This window comes from Columba livia, chromosome 2 (assembly GCF_036013475.1).
Source record: "Columba livia isolate bColLiv1 breed racing homer chromosome 2, bColLiv1.pat.W.v2, whole genome shotgun sequence".
Taxonomy (NCBI): Eukaryota; Metazoa; Chordata; class Aves; order Columbiformes; family Columbidae; genus Columba; species Columba livia.
In genome coordinates this window covers 61,060,594-61,080,846 of record NC_088603.1, presented here as the reverse complement: position 1 = coordinate 61,080,846, position 20,253 = coordinate 61,060,594, and the positions used below count along the sequence as shown (strand labels likewise).

At 38.6% G+C, this 20,253-nt stretch overlaps 1 protein-coding gene across 24 annotated transcripts in view; it reads left to right on the top strand.

The window, feature by feature from the left end:
- The window catches only part of TNS3 (tensin 3), a 232,459-nt gene that overhangs the window by 132,256 nt on the left and 79,950 nt on the right, over window positions 1-20,253 (top strand). For all 24 annotated transcript variants that reach the window (XM_065052142.1, XM_065052139.1, XM_065052143.1 and 21 more), the window contains one exon: window positions 2,501-2,605. In XM_065052142.1, coding sequence (XP_064908214.1) covers window positions 2,501-2,605 — 105 coding nt within the window. The remainder of the gene's footprint in view (window positions 1-2,500; window positions 2,606-20,253) is intronic.

The following is a 20,253-nucleotide window of genomic DNA, read 5'->3' as shown; positions in this document are numbered from 1 at the left end:
ATCTAAGGGATTAACTGGCTAGAAAAAAGACTTCACCTTTAAATATTTACTTAAAACTGTTCCACATCTAAAAATATTACATAATCATAGAAGAACTTCAGGTTATCTCTAATCCATATTCCTGCTGAAAGCAGGGTCATCTGTGAGATCAGACCAGGTTGCCCAGAGCTTTGTCCGGTCAAATCTTGAAAACCTCCAAAGATGGAGACTTCACAGCCCCAATGGGTAGACTGTTTCAGTGTCCGAATGTCCTGACTGTGGATTTATATTTTCCTTATATTGACTCTAAACCTACCTAGATTAAATTTATGCATGTTCCTTGTTGTCCTTCTGCCTTGCTCCCACCTGGCTCTGTCTCATCCATGGTCTTTGGCGGGCTGCTTTCAGATCCCCACCAAGACTATCTCATCTCCAGACTGAAGAAGCTGGTCCCTCAGCCTTTCCTCACAGAGCAAGTCCTTCAGTCCTGGCCATGCTAGTCACCCTCCTCTAAACCTGTTTCATTTTATTTGTATCTTTCTTGTATTGTGTAATTGAAACTGGACACAATATTCTAGAACATAACAGACTGTGTTAGAATTTTTAAGAAATTCTTGCCAAGAATGATAGAATCATAGAATAGTTTGGATTGGAAGGGACCTTCAAAGGTCATCTAGTCCAATCCCCTGCAATGAACAGGGACATCTTCAACTAGATCAGGTTGCTCAAAGCCCTGTTCAGCCTGGCCTTGGCCATTCAGGGATGGGGCATCTACCACCTCTCTGGGCAACCTCTGCTAGTATTTTATCACACTCATTGTAAAAAAATTTCTTGTTCGTGTCTAGCCTGAATCTCCCTTCTTCTAGTTTAAAACCATTGCCCTTTGTCCTGTTGTAACAGGCCCTGTTAAAATGTCTGTCCCAATCCCTCTTACAGGTTCCTTTTTTAAGTACTGAAAGGTTATAAAAAAGTCTCCCTGGAGCCATCTCTTCTCCAGGCTGAACAAGCCCAACTCTCTCAGCCTGTCCTCACAGGAGAGGTGTTCCAACCCTCTCATCATCTTGGTGGCCTCCTCTGGACCCTCTCCAACAGGTCCATGTTTTTCCTGTGATGAGGGCTCCAGAGCTGGATGCCGTGCTCCAGGTGGGGTGTCACCAGAGCAGTGGGGCAGAATCACCTCCCTCCACCTGCTGGCCACGTTCCTTTTGATGCTGCCCAATATACAATTGGCCTTCTGGGCTCCAAGCGCACGTTGCCAGCTCATGCCCAGTTTTTCATCCACCAGCACCCCCAAGTCCTTCTCCACAGGGTTGCTTCCAATCCCTTTATCCCCTGGCCTGTATTGATACCGGGGGTTGCCCCAACCCAGGTGCAGGACCTTGCACTTGGCCTTGTGAGCCTCATGAAGTTTGCATGGGCCCACTTCTCAAGCTTGTAAGAAGATGAGACACCTAAATATTTAGGTAACAAACTTGTTAAATCTGCTTTGTGACAAACACCATCACAGAAACTCTTTGCGGGTAGCTTTTTTATGCCTGCATATAAAGGTACAGGACCATACCATTATTTTAGTTTCAACTTTCCTTGTTTTAAAAGTCCCAACATGTGCATAAGACTCTACGGCTTTAGAACAATTTACAATAGGCCTTGCTTCTCCACACAGCCAAAGAGTTGATAAACAAGGGTTTCTTTGTTCCCTAATCTAGATAGAGGAGCAAAGGCAGAAAGCCTAGTTCATTTGTATCAGTGTCCAAGCCAAGTCCAAGGTCATGAGTTCTTGATGCCTGTGCTTTGCTTTTGAATCACTGGACCACACCTAGATGGTATACATTTAGAAGCAGAGTATTATCTTATGGCTTGTTAAGGGCACAAAAACATGGGTTACTGCTGAAAATTCCAGGTGTGTTTAGCAGAGCCTACTTAAGTGTAGCCAAACACATTAATGACAAGGCACCCAATCTCAGGTTCTGCCAGGAGGCTGGAGAATGGGTGAAATAACATAGTTGGCTCCTTAGGGAAACTGGGAGGGACAAGGAGTGGCAGTTTTCAGCTCTCCCTATTCATTTTTAGTGGTAATTTGCTTTGTCATCAGAATGATAATCTGTAACAAAGTCTTATATTATCGTTCTTTTAGTACCATCTCTTCATAGATACTTGTGTTTTCATTCTGGAAAACCATTTGTTTTATCATGCCTGACTATGGGGCTGGGTGGATTGTCTGTATTAGCTGTGTTTAGGGCTGATCCAAGTTATCAGAGCTTCATCATAATCAAGAAGCTCAAGATAAAATTCTCTGCTTGCACCTTCTGTAGTGAAACATAAGTTAAGCCTTTTTTTTCTTTTTCTTTAAAGCTGGTTTATATACCTTTTCTTCCCCTACTGCTGCTTCTTATATTTCAGAATATGATATTGCAGTTTGCGGAGCAAAATTCTGTCAGAAGCCAGCATACATATCTGTGTCTATATCATTACAAATGTGGCTATGATAAATTTTGGTCTCAAACAGATGTTTATGTTTTAGGATGTGAATACTTGCAGAATGACCATGGAGTGATGATTGATTACAATACCTCAGACCCACTAATACGCTGGGATTCCTATGAAAATATGAGCCCTGATGGGGAAGGTGAGTAATTTGATTACATAAGACCAAGGCAAAACCTTTCACAACTGCTTTCAGATTCTGACTTTCATGTGGATGTTTACCTGATGCTTTGGTTGAGCGAATGTTGTACTTTCAGTGTCCTTCCTGTAAGGACTCAGAATGTCACACCTGCGTCTGCACACCTCAGTGCACTTGCAAGCCTGACATTATTGCAAGCAAAAACATGAGAAAAGGTATTGAATGGATGCCAAGTTCTTGTTTTTACAACTCTCCTGTTATGAAACAAGAGGTAGGGCTAGGATACTTAACTAGCTTCTCTCTAGGCTCAGTTTCCATTGATTTTTGTAATCTGGATTCAGCATTGACCATCTAGTAACTACCTTGCTGAGGGTTTTAGGGGCAGAGGCATGCTGGGAGCTTGATTTTTTTTTTTTTTTTTTCTCTCCACTGCACAACTCTTGTACAGCAGTATTTCCCCTAATCCACTGCAGACTTCAATCTCCAGAAAACTAAGGGAAAATAGAGGATGGGAAGAGAGCAGTCATATGGCATCATTGCATGGGGCAGGTAGGGCATTCTGTAGGGAGTCATCAGAGGTTTTATAGTTGGATAACACCATGCAGTGTCTTTTTAGAAGGAGTAGCATTGAAGAGACTGAATCTTGGCTGAAAAAGATATCTTAATTTCTATCCAGGATTTTTTCATGTAATTTGATTCCCATTTTTCCTTGCATCCTTTTCCCACTCCTTTGTGTATACATATCCCTCAGCAATACTTGTTACCAAGTATTTTTTAATTGCCAAGATAGATTGGATAGATGGATTTGATATTCCCATCCTCATGCATTTGCTCTAGGTCGTCTTCTACATAGGATTAGTAAACACCAGGACAGACTTCTCTTCATGGTTTGTTACAGTGATTAAATGATGTGCTTTTGCATTAAAAAGGGAAGTCGCATATACAGTGTGTGTTTCAGATCTGCTCTGTGTTAAACTCCTAGCCTTATGTAGGAACTGGAGCTTTGTGAAATGAACAGGATTTGCTTTGTAGGTGTACATGTGTGGAATGGCTATTTCCAAGCTGGTGTATTACAATGGAAAATGAGAAGTGAACAAGAAAGCAGTATGTTTCTTTTGAAATCCTACACCTATTTGGCCCTGTTACCGAAAGAACAAAAGATGAAAGGACACGCTAAAAGAAAAATGTGCCCAAAGTATCTTGGCTTGTTGGCATGATACAATATTGCAGACAGAAGCAATGGCCTTTTAAATGATCTTGAACTCTTTGATGATAGTAAGGTTGTGTATGTTTGTGTTGAATATAGGCCAGGCTTTGGACAGTTTGCTCTCTTGATATAGTTCCTTATCCCTTATTTGTAACAGTATAGGTATTTTGACACTTGGAAAGCAATAAATTATTTTAATTTCTTGTCATACATACTATTTCTCTTCAGATGACTTGGGAAGTGTCTCTTGTATATTGTGCTTATGGTCCTCTGTAATAGACTGAAGACTGTATTAAATTTCTAATTCTAAGTTTGTATTGGATTTACTCCTTCCTGAGGAGTACATTAGCACAGAGACTGTTACATTGATGTAAAAGTATGTAGTCAAATGTAGGATTTGGAACCACAAGAATTGGAGGGTCTTCCTCCTGCCATGTACAAGTCTGAGATAATTGCCATTGGTTTTCTTGTGGTTTTAAAGTCATGGTACTCATTGAGTCTCGTGCGTGTTTTGTGGGTTGGAAAGAACAGAAATGACTTTTGATCTTGCTGAATATTCTCTATTTTTTTTCTTACCTTAAGGCATTACTTACCATACAATAGATGTGTATGGATTTACAAAGGTTGCTCATTTGCTGCAAAATAGCAAGTTGACAACAAGATATCCCACCTGTGGCCACAAATGAATAGTATCTTCTGTTATGTCAAGAGATTCAAATGTGTCCCAGTTCCTCTTGATAATAATGTTTTTCACTTTATAAGTTTGGTATTGTAGTTCACATATTTTCAGCTGTAGTTCACCATCTGTCCTACTTTACTGTCATATGTGTGTCCTTTATATTTAGACTGATGTTGGGACTGGGATTGTTTGTGATAGTATTTTGGGAGTAGTTTGAAGTGAAGTGATGGACTGAACTAATGTGGGCTTAGTAACTATTGCTATAATTAAAGGCTAGTAAAAGCAATTATTGCTTGTAATTATGGCATTTGGGTCAGGGAGAGTAGGGGTAGTGATAAATGAGGATGAAGTATTTTCTATGGGAACAGAAAGTTGAAAGAAACAAGTGATCCCTTCTCACTGTCTGATAAACTGTTCATATACTTTGCACTTACTGTTCTCTGTCTCTCTCTAATACTAAATGGCAACTGGTTTGCAAAAAAGCTCCCCTGACCTCAACCAGAGGGAAGAGGTAAAAGGAAAAAAATTGACTGTTTTGGTTTTTTTTTAGTTCTCAGTGGTAATTTTCAGGATTATTCTAGATAGAGGATGAATCTACCTTTAAGGAACAACTCTGTCTTAAGACAATGACTGTAGGATATATGTGACTCTGATGTTGTACTGCCATTTGTGTGTGCAGCATTCAGTTTTTTGAGAATACAAGATGTTTTGTTTTGCCTTTTTTTTTTTTTTTTTAATAAAGAAAACTGGTAGGCATAAAGATTATAGTTGGCCAAAACAGTATTTGTTTTAGTTTGACTGAATTCGGTAGATTGGCAGCAGAAATGCACCTGGTTCTTGTTCAGTGTTCCATTTTAAGGCGTTTAACTTATTTTAACGACCACTAAATCCCTCTGCACTATTTTGTCTGCCAGCTTTACAATCTGTGGAAAGAAAAAAACGTGTGCATGTTAGAAATTGCTTAAGATGACAGGAGAGAGACTTTTAGCAAGTCTTTACAAGGCAGGAAAATAAATATCTTTCTCGGCAGAACCTCACTGTTTCCTGGCAAAGTGCTTAACAGTGTTTGATAATTAGAAAAGAAACAATTTTGGAAACAAAAGGATGTTTTTAATTCAAGCCAAATAGGGTAGGGCTGAGTGAATCCAAATTCCTGTATCTCAAGTGTGTTGCTTTACAAATTTTGTAGCCTTTTGTGACCACGCCAATTAGTCAAAAATTGCCAAGTATTTATAAGTTCGTTTACTCCTCCTCTTTTTCTTTTCATAAAGGGAAGTAGTTGAGAAGTTTCTCCAGGTAGGCAATAACCAACTTTCTGATATGCACTGATGTCATGCGATTAGATGGGATGTTTGACTTTTATTGAATTTTTTTTTCCTCTTTAACCCAAAGTAAATAGCTATTCAATAGGGAGGTGCCCTCTCATGTAGTTAAACACTCATTTCTGCAGAGGGCCCCTTCAGTGTTGCAAAACTCAAGGGCTGAGGCAAAACTGCTTGGCTGTGGTACCTTAAGAGGAATGCAGATGCCTACCAAAGAAAACAGTAGGTTTGATGCCATTTCTAGTGAGAGATACTGAAGGATAAATTGGTAGCAAACAAATGGTAATTCCAGCTTTTTGTCACCAGCTAGATGTCCTCTTCTTTGAGACAAAGAGTGATTTGTTAGAAGGTAAGCATAAAAAGGTGTCCTGCAACAATTTCCTCTCTATTTGACAGAGAAAATCGAAACATCTATAGAAGACAGAAAAATTTACACTATGAAATGCTGCCAGCTTGAAACAGGATCTGCAGTGCCTTGGAGTGTCTGCCTTTAATTATTTTTCTCTGAAGAAACTTGGGTCTTCTATTTCTTGAAGTTTTTTGTTATTTTAATATATATAGTTAGTCTTCTTACTCATGAGGCTGACAATGAGTTGGAGAGAAATTAATGTAAAACATTTTCTTTTGTATATCAGTAATATTGAATGCAAACATAGTATTACAAGGTTTCATTTCTACTTGTGCAGCAATGGGTAATTCTCTCCTCCTCCTCTAATACTTCATTAATTGTAACAGCATTGTGGATTAAATACCTTTTTAGCTCAATATGTTAAACACTAAATATAAGTTCTTGCAGGTATTTTCAAGATTGTGGTTGATTAGCTGAGATTGCTCTGGACTGTAATAAGTTAATGTTTTGGGGGTTTGGTTTCATGTAGTTGGTTTTGTGTGTATGGGGGGGTGGTTTGTTCTTGTTAAGCAAAAAAAAAAAAAATTATTAGAGTATTTTAGGTCAGTTAGGAGCTAATAGTTAAGTACAGTCAGGGGGCAGACTTTTGAAGAATTTACTGATTCAAAGTGACTTTTGGGGGCTCATTTTTAAAAACTATCTCTTAAGATATACTGAATATATTTTTGAAAGTCTTAGGAATTACATGCATTGTACTTGGTGCACTGGAGCATTGATTCTGGTAGGTACCATTTGTAAGCTAAGTGCCAGAGAGGGACAGTTACACCGAAGAAGTGTTTTGGAAGTCTTATGTCTGAAAACAAGAACAGATTAGATGCAGGGTTCCCTGGGCATTTAGTCTAGGCCACTGTGTCTTCCCATTATTCGCCTGCCTCCCACTGCCTGTACTTACCTTTTTCTTTCCTATGAGTTCCTTTGTCCTTAATTCTTTGTCACCTCGTATTTATATATTTTCCCCTAGTTTCTCTGCCTTTTGTTCTCTGAAGGTTGTTTGGGCACACTTGCGTCCATACCCCTTAGTATCAATGTCTTTAACAGTGCACAGGTTTCTTTGAAGCACAGGTTGCATATGTCAAATACTTTCAAAGCTACTGCAGAACCAATTATTTGCTTTCAAAAAAATACATTTTTTTTATGTCCTCCAATTGATTTATCCTGTCTCAGTAATAGGCAATGTTGTTATCTTAAGGATGTTGTTCACTAGCCCTTTGTCAATGGCTTTCATTACACTTTCAGACCCGAAGGCCATAGGGCAAAATTTGAGTGGTTTAATAAATGGTTATGGTACATTCAGATATATTTTGTGTTCTGTTTTTATAATAGTGCAAAAGCCCTCTCTTATCAGCACAGGAGGATTCAGACAGTAAAAACTCCGAGGAAGGTGACAGATAGGATTGTGGCTAGTGTTCTCCCTTTTCCTTACCATTTTCTCTACATATCGCCCAAGGCTGTTATCTCAGGGCCATGTAACACTGCTTTTTCGAGTGAGTCTTTCTTCACTCAGCTCATTTGGATTCCTGAGCAGGCTTGCATTTACCTTTTAGCATGTTCCTGTTTCTTAGTCATGTCAACTACAGTCTATGGTTATTAATATAATAATAATATAATAAATATTAACAATTTAAACACTAATGTCCAAATCAATATCTCCTTCCATGTACAGATGCCACAGGAGAATCCTCTTCACTCAGTCTTACAATATGCTTAGTGGCCCAGGTTGAACAAAGAGTCCTGAAAGGCAAACCTCTGCCACAGATGTGTGTTCCTTCCCTGTACCTGCTTCCCTAACAACTCTTCTCTCTTGTGAAGGCAGTATGGCATCTGACCTGTTTAGCTTCATGACACAGGGAAAAGTTACCTTTTTGATGGTGTCTTGGTATCTTTTTTTTTTTTTTTTTTTCCTCCTTGACTTGGGAAAAGAACAGAATGAAAGACTAACCCTTCTGAGTCCCACAAGTTTTGATTTCCCTGTCTCATTTTTAAGTGCTACCTATTATATTCAGTAGTCTGTACAAAATGAAGCATACCACTCTAAGTGTCCTTTTAGCACTGTAAACTGCAGGCACTTCTGACAGTAAAATGTGGTTTAATAAATGCCTCCAAACTCTGAGAGAATAATTTTTTTTTAAGTGAGCAACAGCAGAATTTTAGCTGTACCAGTAACCGTAGCAGCCTTTAGTGTAGTGAGCTGTCCTGTTCTACTAGTTTTTCAGTAGTACCTGGTAGATGCAAGTGAAGCTTTGCTAAAGATCGTACACTTGTAATTCATGGATCAATCCCAGAAAGCTGTTCTAGGAACCTCTACCTCTGCTCCAGAAGTGTCACTTGTTGAGTGTTAAATGTTCGTCTGTGATCCCCTCTATTTAAGGCTTGAGTTCTTTGCAAAGATTTCCATGAACATCAGAGAGCTTTGGGTCAGACTGCTAAGCAATAAGGAGAAGTTGAGTGATAGGGCAGACTTCAGGTCTGCCTGTATATTGATGATGCCTCCTCTTGGTCCTGCTTTCAAACATGGACAGCATCTGAATGCTGAGGAAGAGCAGCTCATTCGAACTCCTTCCGGACTAAACTGAAGGAGGCAACTTCTAGTAAGCAGAGGGAAGGTTTTTTTGTCTTAACCCAGGCCTATTTCTTATTATGGATATCTTCTGTCCAACTGTGAAAGAAAAAGTTGCCTTACTAGAGCTGTTCTCTCTGTTCCTGGTAGTCCATCAATATATAAACATGTTGCCTGCTGAAAGGGCAAGATGGTTTTTCTTACTAGACACAGGTGGAAGCACTGTGGTATGCCTTCATCTGTGCATTTTCTGAGATGGCCCTGGGCACTGAGCTGTCTCTCAAGTACTACAGGCTAGACTATATCTCCATTTCTTCATGTTCTATATAATTTCTATATCTTACTCTTGACCTTGAAGAATGTTTCCTAGTCTGATACCTGTTTCAGAGACTTGCCAGACTTCTGAAGCTCATCTTGTGTTTCTGGCATCAAGCTATTCCTTGTGTTCCTTTTAGTGAATACACGTAAAATATTCTTTGTAGGATCAGCTTTTGTTCCTAAATCATATAGGCACATTAGAAATTTTCCACCAAAACTACATACTGTATTATGTTAGTGTATGCTTATATGGAGCATTCATAGATGATCTAATACTCTTTTTGAGAAAGGTAAATACTACAATAATTATGATACAAGGTTGCTGTATATTACTTCTACTATTGTGCTAATACCTGAACATAAACAACAATTCTCTTGAGTCCCAGAGCAAAACCATTTAATTAGTAAGTTAGGAAATCAAAGACGTCTGCTAAATGTATCTGAGCCTCAGCATCCCTTTCCAATATGTGGACTTGTTTAGAAACACCTGCAGATCAGTTTATTGAAAACACCATAGAGAGGTGGAGCAATTTTATTAATAATGGTAATACTATTAAATTACACATTCCGTACTCAACAGAAATAATAAATTTATGTTACTGTGCTCCTGTATAGTTTTCAGCAACCATATAGAGTCATCAGTGTTTTTCTGTTGCTTCACATTTAATGACCATAACTGATTTTTACTAGAAGCCTAACAGTATAGTAGGAGAAAACTAATGACTCAAGGTGAATGTGTTCCAGCTGTAAGGAAGAATAATCATGAATTCTGAACCTCAACATTTGGATTATACATGTGCAAATTAATGGCATGTTCCTAAAGATGGGCTTTGCTTTTGGAATAAATGGAAGGAAATAGTTTCACATAGTTCAGTGACTCTGTAATGCCCTTAAACTTTGCTTAGTATTTTGTACCTGTGGTGATGTTTTCTCTACCATGATGTTTTGTTATTCTTTTCCTGGTTATCCAAGCACAAGCTACTTCAAGCTAAGTCTGTGGTTAAATGACTGACAAGAGTTTGCAGAACTAAAATCAAAATGACACAACAGATACTAGCTCCTGTATATTTGGTTGCAGTAATAAATGTATCAGTCTATTCTTTGTACTTTGGACTTTGGACTGTGGCACAGGTATTATTTTATATTGTTCTCAGGTGGGCAAAAGTGTGACTACATATTACAGCAGTATTCTAAGGGTGAATCTGTGCTGGCTGGCTGGATAGCAGCCAGCTGCTGGTCTAGAAGCTGCGCTTTGTGGAGCAGTTTTATCTTATGCCAGAGTACTTGTAAAATCATTGAAGTAGAGATGTGATCCTTTTGAATGGCTGGGAAAGATATGTTAGCATTTGCACAACATAAAGATTCTGTAGGGTCGCAGATGCCCTCTCCTTTGCTTCTCGAAAGATTCAGGGCTTAGTGATCTCATGTGAGCCTGATAGTCCTGCTTGTTAGCATTTTGCCAACAGCAGCCCTCTCAGTAGATTACTTTTCAGAGTGTTTGTTCACTTCTTGGTTTTGTGATACATGCCTGGTTTTCTTCAGCCTCCTTTATTTTCCTGTTAGAGTCAAGGACTTGAGCAGCTTAGCAAAAGAAACAGCTGCCTGATGACTTAACTATTATTTCATGTTAGAAAACTAGTTACTTAAAATGGAAGGCATATATGAACATCAGCATTTGCTTGGATCTCTTGGTTAGTCAGGGGAAGGAAAAACAGTGCTAGAAGATTACTTCTTATCTTTTTGATTTCTTTCCAGCCCATTCTGTTATCATCGAATTCTAAAATTCTAAAAACTCTCTCTAGAATGTATTAATGGACTGTGAGATGAATGTTTATGAATCAGGAATTGATCTCACAGATTTGGACGAATTTACCAAATCAGGGACCTACTTTTTATAACAGTTTGAGAGTTGCACTATATGCAGTTTTAGGTCTCCAGATTGTAGAAGGCACCATGATTGGACAATGCAAAGGTCTAAGATGATACGGATTCACAATGCTGATCCATGTCTTATTCCCCAAACTTGTGATCAGTTGATCTGAATGACACTTCTTTGCCACTGCGTTCAGACCAGGTGTCATCTGTACTCACAACAGTCAACATAGAAGTTTTGAAGAGATATATTGTAGCCTGGGTTACAGAATTTAAATGTTAATTTAAATAAATACCTGAATTGGACCACTGGCACATTCAGTAATCTGATAGTCCTCAGGTGTGAGTACATGCACACAAGCAGAGGTACCCAGTACTGCAAAGGGTGATGTGTCGCATAAAGCCTGGAACTGATCACAGAGGAAGCATCAACAAAACTGGTTGAGCGATAATGGTTTGAGAATATATTTCTAAACACATCCATGGGTAGTTTTAACTTGTAGTTACACAGGGTTTGAGTTCCCGAAGCATTACTGCAATGATTGTGTGGAGTACCACTAAGGCTGTGTAGAACAACAAAATTTCAGCAGCATGGTGATCTGTCTGAATGAATCTGTTGCATGACAGCTATCCACAGGATAAGTTGATTTATGCAGAGCTGTTATTGCCTTGTCCAGGTTTCTTCTGATTACCTGGGTAGTGCAGGTGTTGTTGTTGAGCCTCAGCCTACACTGAAGCATGCTGAGTGCTAACGTAATGGTCCAAGACCACCAGCATGCACATGCACTGTGAGTTTAAAAAGGAGTAAAAGAGGCCTGCAATTGAAGCAAGGAATACAGTTGGGTTTTTTTTCCGTACAGAACCAAAATGTAGTGAGACCAAAACTAAATTTGCACCTTAAGCGAAACTCATCAGTTTACACTGAGAGTTTTGAACATACCTTTTTGTTTCATATCTTTGAGGCAGATGTTGGAATTTTTCAGCTTACAAGTAATTCTGCATCATCCCAGAGGAGAGAGCCAGTTCTCTGGTTCTGGGAAAGTAATGCTGACATAGCTTGTGCTGTGTGATTTATATCTTATCGGAGTCCTGATGACTGGTTTCATGTGCAGCCATTTACTGATTTACAGGAACATCAACACGAGAACAGAAAAGTCTGTACTTTCTGAATTAGGTTTGAACTGAACTTCTAACTCTCTCATAAGCAATGAGCAGTTAGATGTATTTTGTGAATGCCGTTGCATTCACTTTTATCCTTTGTTCAACCGAGAAGTCGTTAAAGTCTTGACAGTCCCCCAAAACAGAAAGTGAGTGTTGCCTAGGGACATGTCTGTCTAGTGGTGTTGCATGTGTACATTTGCAGTAATGTTTAAAACAAAAGTTCGCGGGCTGCTGTGTAGTGGGTTACAGCTGTTAATAAAGCAGGAAATCACAGGCTCACTCCCCTTAGTTTGAGCTCATTTTTTCCAGAGACAGAGGAGTCAAAGCCTGCTGGGGTTTGAGAGCTTGAGAGCAGCAACTGCTACATAAAGATAAGTGTTACTACTGCAGGACTTCCATAAAACTCTTCTTGCTTGAGAACTCTGTTAATATACAAATTCGTGAAAATGTGGATGAGAGTGTCTAACCTGATTGTTCAGTGTGGAGAACTGAAAATCTTTTTCTAAAGGCTGTTTGTTTTAGGAAAAAGACATCAAAAGTAAGCAATCATAAGTGTGTGGCTAAATGATCGGGGAGCTGAAACTCACTCGGCTTCATTTGGATGTTGAAACAGACTGAGAAAAGAACCACTGTAAGGAAATAGCTTATAGACTGAATTACCTTTTCAGCCAATACATTTCCCCTCCTCCCTGGCTCCAGGAGTTCAGATTTCATTGAACCTGATTGTCCCCTCAGGCTCCTCCTTCGTGTTTACATTTTCATTGCTTTTTCTGGCTGATACAAGTCTCATGCTTCTTAAGCAAGACCATTTACCTCCAGGAGCAGGAACAGCAGCTGCAGCTCAAACAGCAGGAGTAGAAGACATTCGCCTTCTTAGGCTGAGGTGTTTGCCCTAACTCTGGCTTTCCTCTGTGCAGGGTTTTGCTTAGAGAATATTAGCTGATTTAAATGAGCCAATGGTTGACTGTTGCAGAATGTTCCTGATCGTGCCTAGTAAAGAGGTAAGAAACTTTGTTGTGGTTCAAGAGCTGGAAATACAAACTGTGTGTATTTCTGTATGAATTTTATAGGAACTATATGGGAAGAGTTTGCAGGGAATGAGGTCTTGTGTTTGTTAGGGAGGGAGAAAGGAAAAGACAAGCACACATAAAAAGATCTAACTTTGAAGGAATGCAGCTCTGGACTTGTCCAGGTTTGCCTGAAGGTAGAAATATTTATTTATTGGGTTGAAAAAAATAATCCAGATCTCCTGTAAAGTTTCCTGCTGCAACATGAACTAGGGTATGGTGTGCAAAGGTTTGTGCATTTGCAGCCTTTTTCTTTTTGTTCAGGTGGACTGGGTCAGAACAGCTCTTGCTGAATTTGTGATATATGTGTTTACCTAGCCAGCTTGCATTTATATTTGTTTTCACAAGTGGTGAATGGACAGGGGGTAGTTGTGGGGACAAGTCAAAAGGCTGAAACATCTTTTTAAGTCACAAGCCTGCATTTGGGTATTTGGATTTCAAGGAGGGAAGTGCCAGGAAACACACAGGCTTGGAAGGAAGCCACTGAATTTGGTATGTGTTGGTATTTCAGCTCCTAATTTTTATATAAGTTGTTCTTTGTGTATTAGGTATGGGAATGAAAAAACACACATACCCTTTGCTCTGAGGCTTTCATTTATAAGAGAGTCCCTGATACTGGGGTGTGTGTGTGTAATTCAGATTCAGTGTGGGAATTTTGTCAGACTTCAGCCTGGGCAGTTCAGGGAGTTGGAATAGCTCCTGGTAAGAGAGGTCAGGCTGAAAGAAAGTGAGCCCTTTGGATTGGTCAACTAAATTCCAGCATTACTTAGGTCTCCACCGTTGTGAACCTCCCTTGTTTTTTGACAGCTGCGTTACTCCCACATTTTATAGAGTGTTGCTTCCTTGGAAGAAACGAGAGCAGGGATTGAGTTAAGCATTGAGAGGAGGTATCAAATGCATAAAACTTCTTCAATACCATTACTTAACAAGGCGCACAAATAAAATTGTGCATTGCTAGTATATTTTTAATTTTCTTAGGTCAAAAATGTTCCCTGCCTATATTCGTAGCTTCACTTTTGCAATTAAGTTGGTTGTCGCTTTTTTTGGAGAAAACGTGAAGACCAGAGTAAAGTGAAGTCCAAAAGTCTTAGTGCAGAGGTATTTAAAAAGCTATGGTTTAGAAAAAGGTAGAATGGGAAATGAAGGTGCTACATAATATGAGAACTACTTCAAAACTTTGTATTTTGAAGGTTTCTAGATTTTTGGGTAGTTCAGTTGTCTTGGTTTCATGAACAAATGAACCATATATATAGTTTATATATATATATATAGCTTATATAGAGACCATATATATATATATATATATAAAATAATGTACATACGTGTGTTTTATATGCATATATGTTTGCATGTTCTCTATTATGATGTCATTGAACCTTTGGAGACAGATATGAACTGTTTTAAATGGAAACAATTACCACAAATCTAAGTATTCTCGGGGTTACTCTGGTTCAGAAACATACCTTGGGCTGCCCAGTTTAACATTTAGGTGAAACCACTGATGTATACATGTGCTCTATAAATGCTGACTCTGTCTGCAGAGTGTGATACTGTATATTTATGACCCCCAGCAGAAAAGCTATATTTTAAAACAAAATTATGATCATTTCCTCATACAGCATTTCATATTCCTGCTAAACCAACTTAGGAGGGGGGAAAAAATCTAGGTAGTGTTCATTTTTTTTACCTCAACTAAGTTGTATTCTTTCCACTGGCCTTGAGTGACAAATCTTACATAAGCCTGAGGTGAAACAAAATTCCTAATACTGTCAGCATCACACACCAGAATTTTTTTAATCATTACTGGGTAATTACGTTTAAGTGCTTGTCATCATTAAAAAATAAAATAAAAATTATCTAAGAATGCTTTGCTACAACTGTGCACATAAATATCAAAAGCATAAATATCAAAAGCAGTGTCTGTTAGGCTCACCATTCTACTTTTGACTAGTGTGATCCCTGCTTGGGGAGCCAATACTTTGAGAAAGTGACTTAGGGATTTTTGAAGCTAAGCAGTGGGATATTTAAGTAGGACATCTAGATCCTGCACTTTACTGATCACATTTTCCTTGTGCAGCTTAAATCCCTTTTTTATATAGCCAGATGTTCACTTTAAATGGTTATTGCAGGACTGGGAATCCTGGTCAATAGCTTGCTCTTCTAGTCAAGTTCTTAATTTTCCTCTCATGTATATTTCCTTCCAACTAGATAATCTACATTTATCAGATAATAATGCAGGGTGTATACCATATTTCAAGCTGCTAGTTTCTTTCATTGTGAAGTTCATCTTAATAAGTGGTATGTTGTTGTCTTGGTTATGAACACAGGCTGATGCTGAATAAGACAGTACTCATGTCCACAACTGTTCAGACTTCTTAATCCACTGGCATTCCATGTATCATCAAATCATGAGGTAACAGTGTGAGACACTGAATGCCACAAAACCTAGTTGCCAGTTTTATGGTGCCAAAATATTTCACAGAGATGCTAGTATGCTTAGATTGTCCCTTCTGCCATGATGTTCAGTTCTGACAGGGCTGTGTGATTCATTAGCACATGTAGTAACTGGGAAGCCCAGGCAGGTCACAGTCATTGGTTGCTTATACAAAGCGGTTCTTAGCAGAAACTCAGATTTCAGGGATTTTATTTTTAACAGGGACTATACTGTAGCAAAAACATGGTTACTGCTGCTGAAGCTTCAGATCAGATTTACTGAGTTTCCCCATTAAAAAAAATAAAGGGGCGGGGGGGGGAGGGGGGGTGGGGAGAAGATGTTGCCATATACAGACTCATGAACATATAGACTTGTGCATGTAAGCATTCCTCTCCTGGCCATGAACCTTTCCTCTCTTAAATTTGCTGCATCTGTTATAACCAATTTTTGTGTTGGGTCATCCTGAGCCAAACTCTATGAGAAGTCCCAGAAAGAAACTTGTAGTTCCCAGTAGTACCTATCTATCAATCAAGCTTCAAATGAGTATAGAAGCCATTCTTCAGTCTAGTGAAGATCTGTACTTCTAAGTATTTTTGAAAATATATATTTGCAAAGAAAAAAAGACATTTCCATTCATCTACATGACAGGTGAGGGGAGGGAGAAATTCCTCTAGCAAAATTTTTCTTCCTTTCATCTGATTTACTTGTCTAAAACATTCCTACAGTCTTCCTTGACACTTACCAGTTAACACTACCTGTTCAGAGACATCATCTGAGAGTTAAAAGGCAGACATTTAACTTGCACATTTATCAGGAAAATATGCTTTTAAATTTTCTTAAGACGTCTCAGAATTCTGAAGTAGTGTAAGTTCAGGCTTTTTACTAAGCAACAAATGCAATATGAAAATGGACAGTCTCTAAGAAATGTAAATTGTTCAGAATTTGAAAAAAAGAAACAAAACTCTAACAAGCTTTTAAATATTGTAAAGCTATTGTATCCAGTCCAAAGTCTGATGGAAAGAAGCATCCGAGTGCTCTAGTTCGCACACTTAATGGATAAGCTGCAAGCAAAGATCATAAACAACCAAAACCCCATCTTCTGAAAGCTGTTTTCATCTTTATATCCAATGGTGCTAGTTCTTAACACCATTAAAAATACATTGAGTTGTTTTTGCACAATTCCCAATTTGTGTGTAGAGATACAGTACAGATTTAAGAAACGACAACAACAACAAAAGCCGAGAAGCCAAACCAAACCAACAAAACCTGTCTTAAAAAGCTAGCTTTGTTTCAAATGGAAACATAAAGAGTGGAGATGAACAATTCTTGAGATTTAAAGTCCACTTCTGTGACTGTAGTTTTGTTGTTTACATTTCATTTTCTGTTATGGTTGGTGTGTTTTGGTGGCTTGCTTTTTGTTGTTATTGGTAGGGTTTTTTTGTTTGTTTGGTTTGGTTTTTTTGCTAATGAAATGGCATAATTTTAAGTAGAGATGCTACTGGCAAGCTGAACTCATGTCTCTTTTTTCAGAATGGAAGCTGTACACTTCACAATTTGGGAGACCTCCAAATAGTTTGTGGTTGCTCAGCTTTCTGGGCAACATGCAGATTAAATTTGATAATTTTGTATTAGTGGAAGATGTACTGTGCTGGTTTATCTCTGAACCTTATAGAGCTCACATGTGCAAAACCCTTGGGTCAGTAGTCCACTGGCAGTCTGTCCATCTTCTTGCCTGTATGCCTGTTTCTATGCTTGGATGGCACTGTGTGATGGTACAGGAAGGGCTAATGGAAGAAAATGCACAAAGGTTTTTCATTACTGCTGTGGCTGCACTTGAGAATTAGATTTTGTACTTAACAATTCTGTACGGTAAACCAAATCTGCATGCTAGAATGTTTCATCTGGTGTGAGGTAGTTATGGCTGACAAGTATGTTTGAAAGATTTACAACACTGTGCCTAGCTTTGAGTAACAGAAAAGTCAGACAGAAAGAGTTCTTAATGGTTCAAGTGTACTAGTCCTGTATTTGCTTAGCTGCATTCCAGTTCAGACCTGTAACCTCTTCATGTCTATTTTGTGTCAGGATATTCAAATATTCAAAACACAGCAGTTTTGTGTTCTTTTTTTTCCCTATTTTTTAAAACTCTAAGCACACAGAAAAGAAAAAAGGCCACATAATACTTACTCGTAGTGTGGTATTTTTTTTGTTTTGTTTTGATATTTTTCTTTAATTTTTGCAATGTATAGTGGTAACTGTATTAAGTAATTCCACATGAAGCACCAAGTGTGCTTCATTGCCCTAGCAGTAGTGAGAACTTAGAGAAATCACAGCATAAGAGAGGTTGAGAAACTGTCAGTTGGATATATTTTCCTTAGGTATGGTATCTTTTTTCCTAAATATTTTTTTTTAGATATGTGTACACAGACATTCAACCTCATGCATAGAAGCTCTTTTCACCATGGGATTTGCGCATCATAAACTTCAGCAAACTTCTAACAGTTTGCCAATAGAGAAATTCTACAGCAAGAGGAATTGTTTTCTTTTTTCCCTATCCTGATGACTTGTTCTGAAAAGAAGTATTTTGGTGTTTTGCATGTACTCTTTTTAAAATCAACATCAGGCAAGTAATAGTACCTAAGTCCTTAAAGAGTAAAAAGTTTTCCTTTATTATTAGCTGAAATTTTTAAAACTTATCATATAACCTCCAGTGGGTCAGTATTTTAACTGATGGAAACTTGTGTGTCCCATAATTAAGGCTTTTTCCAACCAGACCACTTGCCACATTATAAACCAATGAATTCATTGCCATCATGGGTGCAATTTCTGAATAATGCTTTTTCTAAAATGTTATTGCCTAGAAAAGCTTCCTAGTTGAGGAGCTTCACGATCACAATGCCATCATAAGTACATTTTGAAAATGTATGGTAGAGCTGTTACTGCAATGTGTTGAGGTCTCCAAGGCTCTTTTGATTCTGAAACTGCCACAGATGTAGACTAAAAGCTGTTTTTAGATATGACAAAAATCTACCTGTTCCTAAATTGTAATGGACTACTTTTCTTATTATCAAACAATTCTCAAACTATGCATAGGAAAAGTTAATTAGAAACTTTTGCTTAATATGAATGTTTTTGTAAAGGAGCATCAAATCCCTTGAAAGTAGAACTTCTCGCTTTACTTTCTTGGTTTTGTGGACAGTAGAAATATTTACTTCTGAAGCTTTTCATAAGAAAAAGAACTAATGATGTTCATTTTCAGCACTGGATAAGAGCCCAGTACCCATACTCAACCTCAGGTTGGTCTAACCTGTGTGATGTGTATGGGAGTTGGACAAACAAGTCCAAGAAGTGATCTTAAAGCTGCAAAAGGCATATTCTTGTTTCTTCTCCTTGGTCTATATGTCAAGGACAGCTTTAAAAGCTCTGACCGGCAGAGGTAGGAAAAAGTTGGATAAAATAAGCTGGATTCAAATAAGCTTTTGAGCTTTTAAAATGTTCCAGAGGGAAACCACTGTATTCACTGTTCTGTGGTTTTATCTATTGACAGTGTTGGTAGTACTGAAATAATATGGAAGAGATTATTCTCACAGTAGTATTTTTAACTCCAATGGATTTTTTTTTTAACTTCCTGGTAGTCTATAAAAATCTGCTCAAGTTTGTGTTCTTGAGATTTTTTTCAACAAATCTAATTACCTATTTTGTATGTATTTCATATTTGTTATTGTTGAGTACCTATTTTTCGTGATTCCTGTTAGAAGTAAAACATAATATCTAAAATATTACTTATGTGATAAATCATGTAGAAGTATGTATATAAGAGACAATTCTAAGGCTGAGATTTTAGTCGCTAACTTGTGATTCTCTTGATGTTCTGCTGTATGTTTTGCCTTTATTGTGGTGAACAGAGCCAAATCCTGTTGGCAGCTGGTCACGACTGGTCTTCCTCAGGACTCAGTATTGGGGCCAGTTCTGTTTAATCTCTTTATCAATTATCTGGATGTGGGAATTGAATGCACCCTTACTAAGTTTGCAGATGACACCAAATTGTGTGGGAGTGTTGGTTTGCTGGAGGGTAGGATTGGCCATACAGAGGGATCTGGACTGGCTGGATCATTGGGCTGAGGCCAGTTGTATGAGGTTCAAGAAGGCCAAGTGCTGTGTCCTGCACTTGGATCACAACAACTCCAGGCAGCACTACAGGCTAGGGGAAGAGTGGCTGGAAAGCTGCCTGGCTGAAAAGGATCTGGGGGTGTTGATCAACAGCCAGCTGAATATGAGCCAGCAGTGTGCCCAAGTGGCCAAAAAGGCCAACAGCATCGTGGCTTGTATCAGGAATAGTGTGGCCACCAGGACTAGAAAAGAGATTGTGCCCCTGAACTCAGCACTGGTGAGGCCACACTCTGAATCCCATGTTCAGTTTTGGGCCCCTCGTCATAAGAAAGGCTTTGAAGTACTAGAGAGAGTGCAGAGGAGGGCAACGAAGCCGGTGAGGGGCCTGGAGCACAAGTCTGATGAGGAGTGGTTGCGGGAACTGGGGCTGTATAACCTGGAGAACAGGAGGCTGAAGGGAGACTTTTATCACTCTCTACAGTGACCTGAAAGGAGGTTGTAGCATGGAGGGTGTTTGT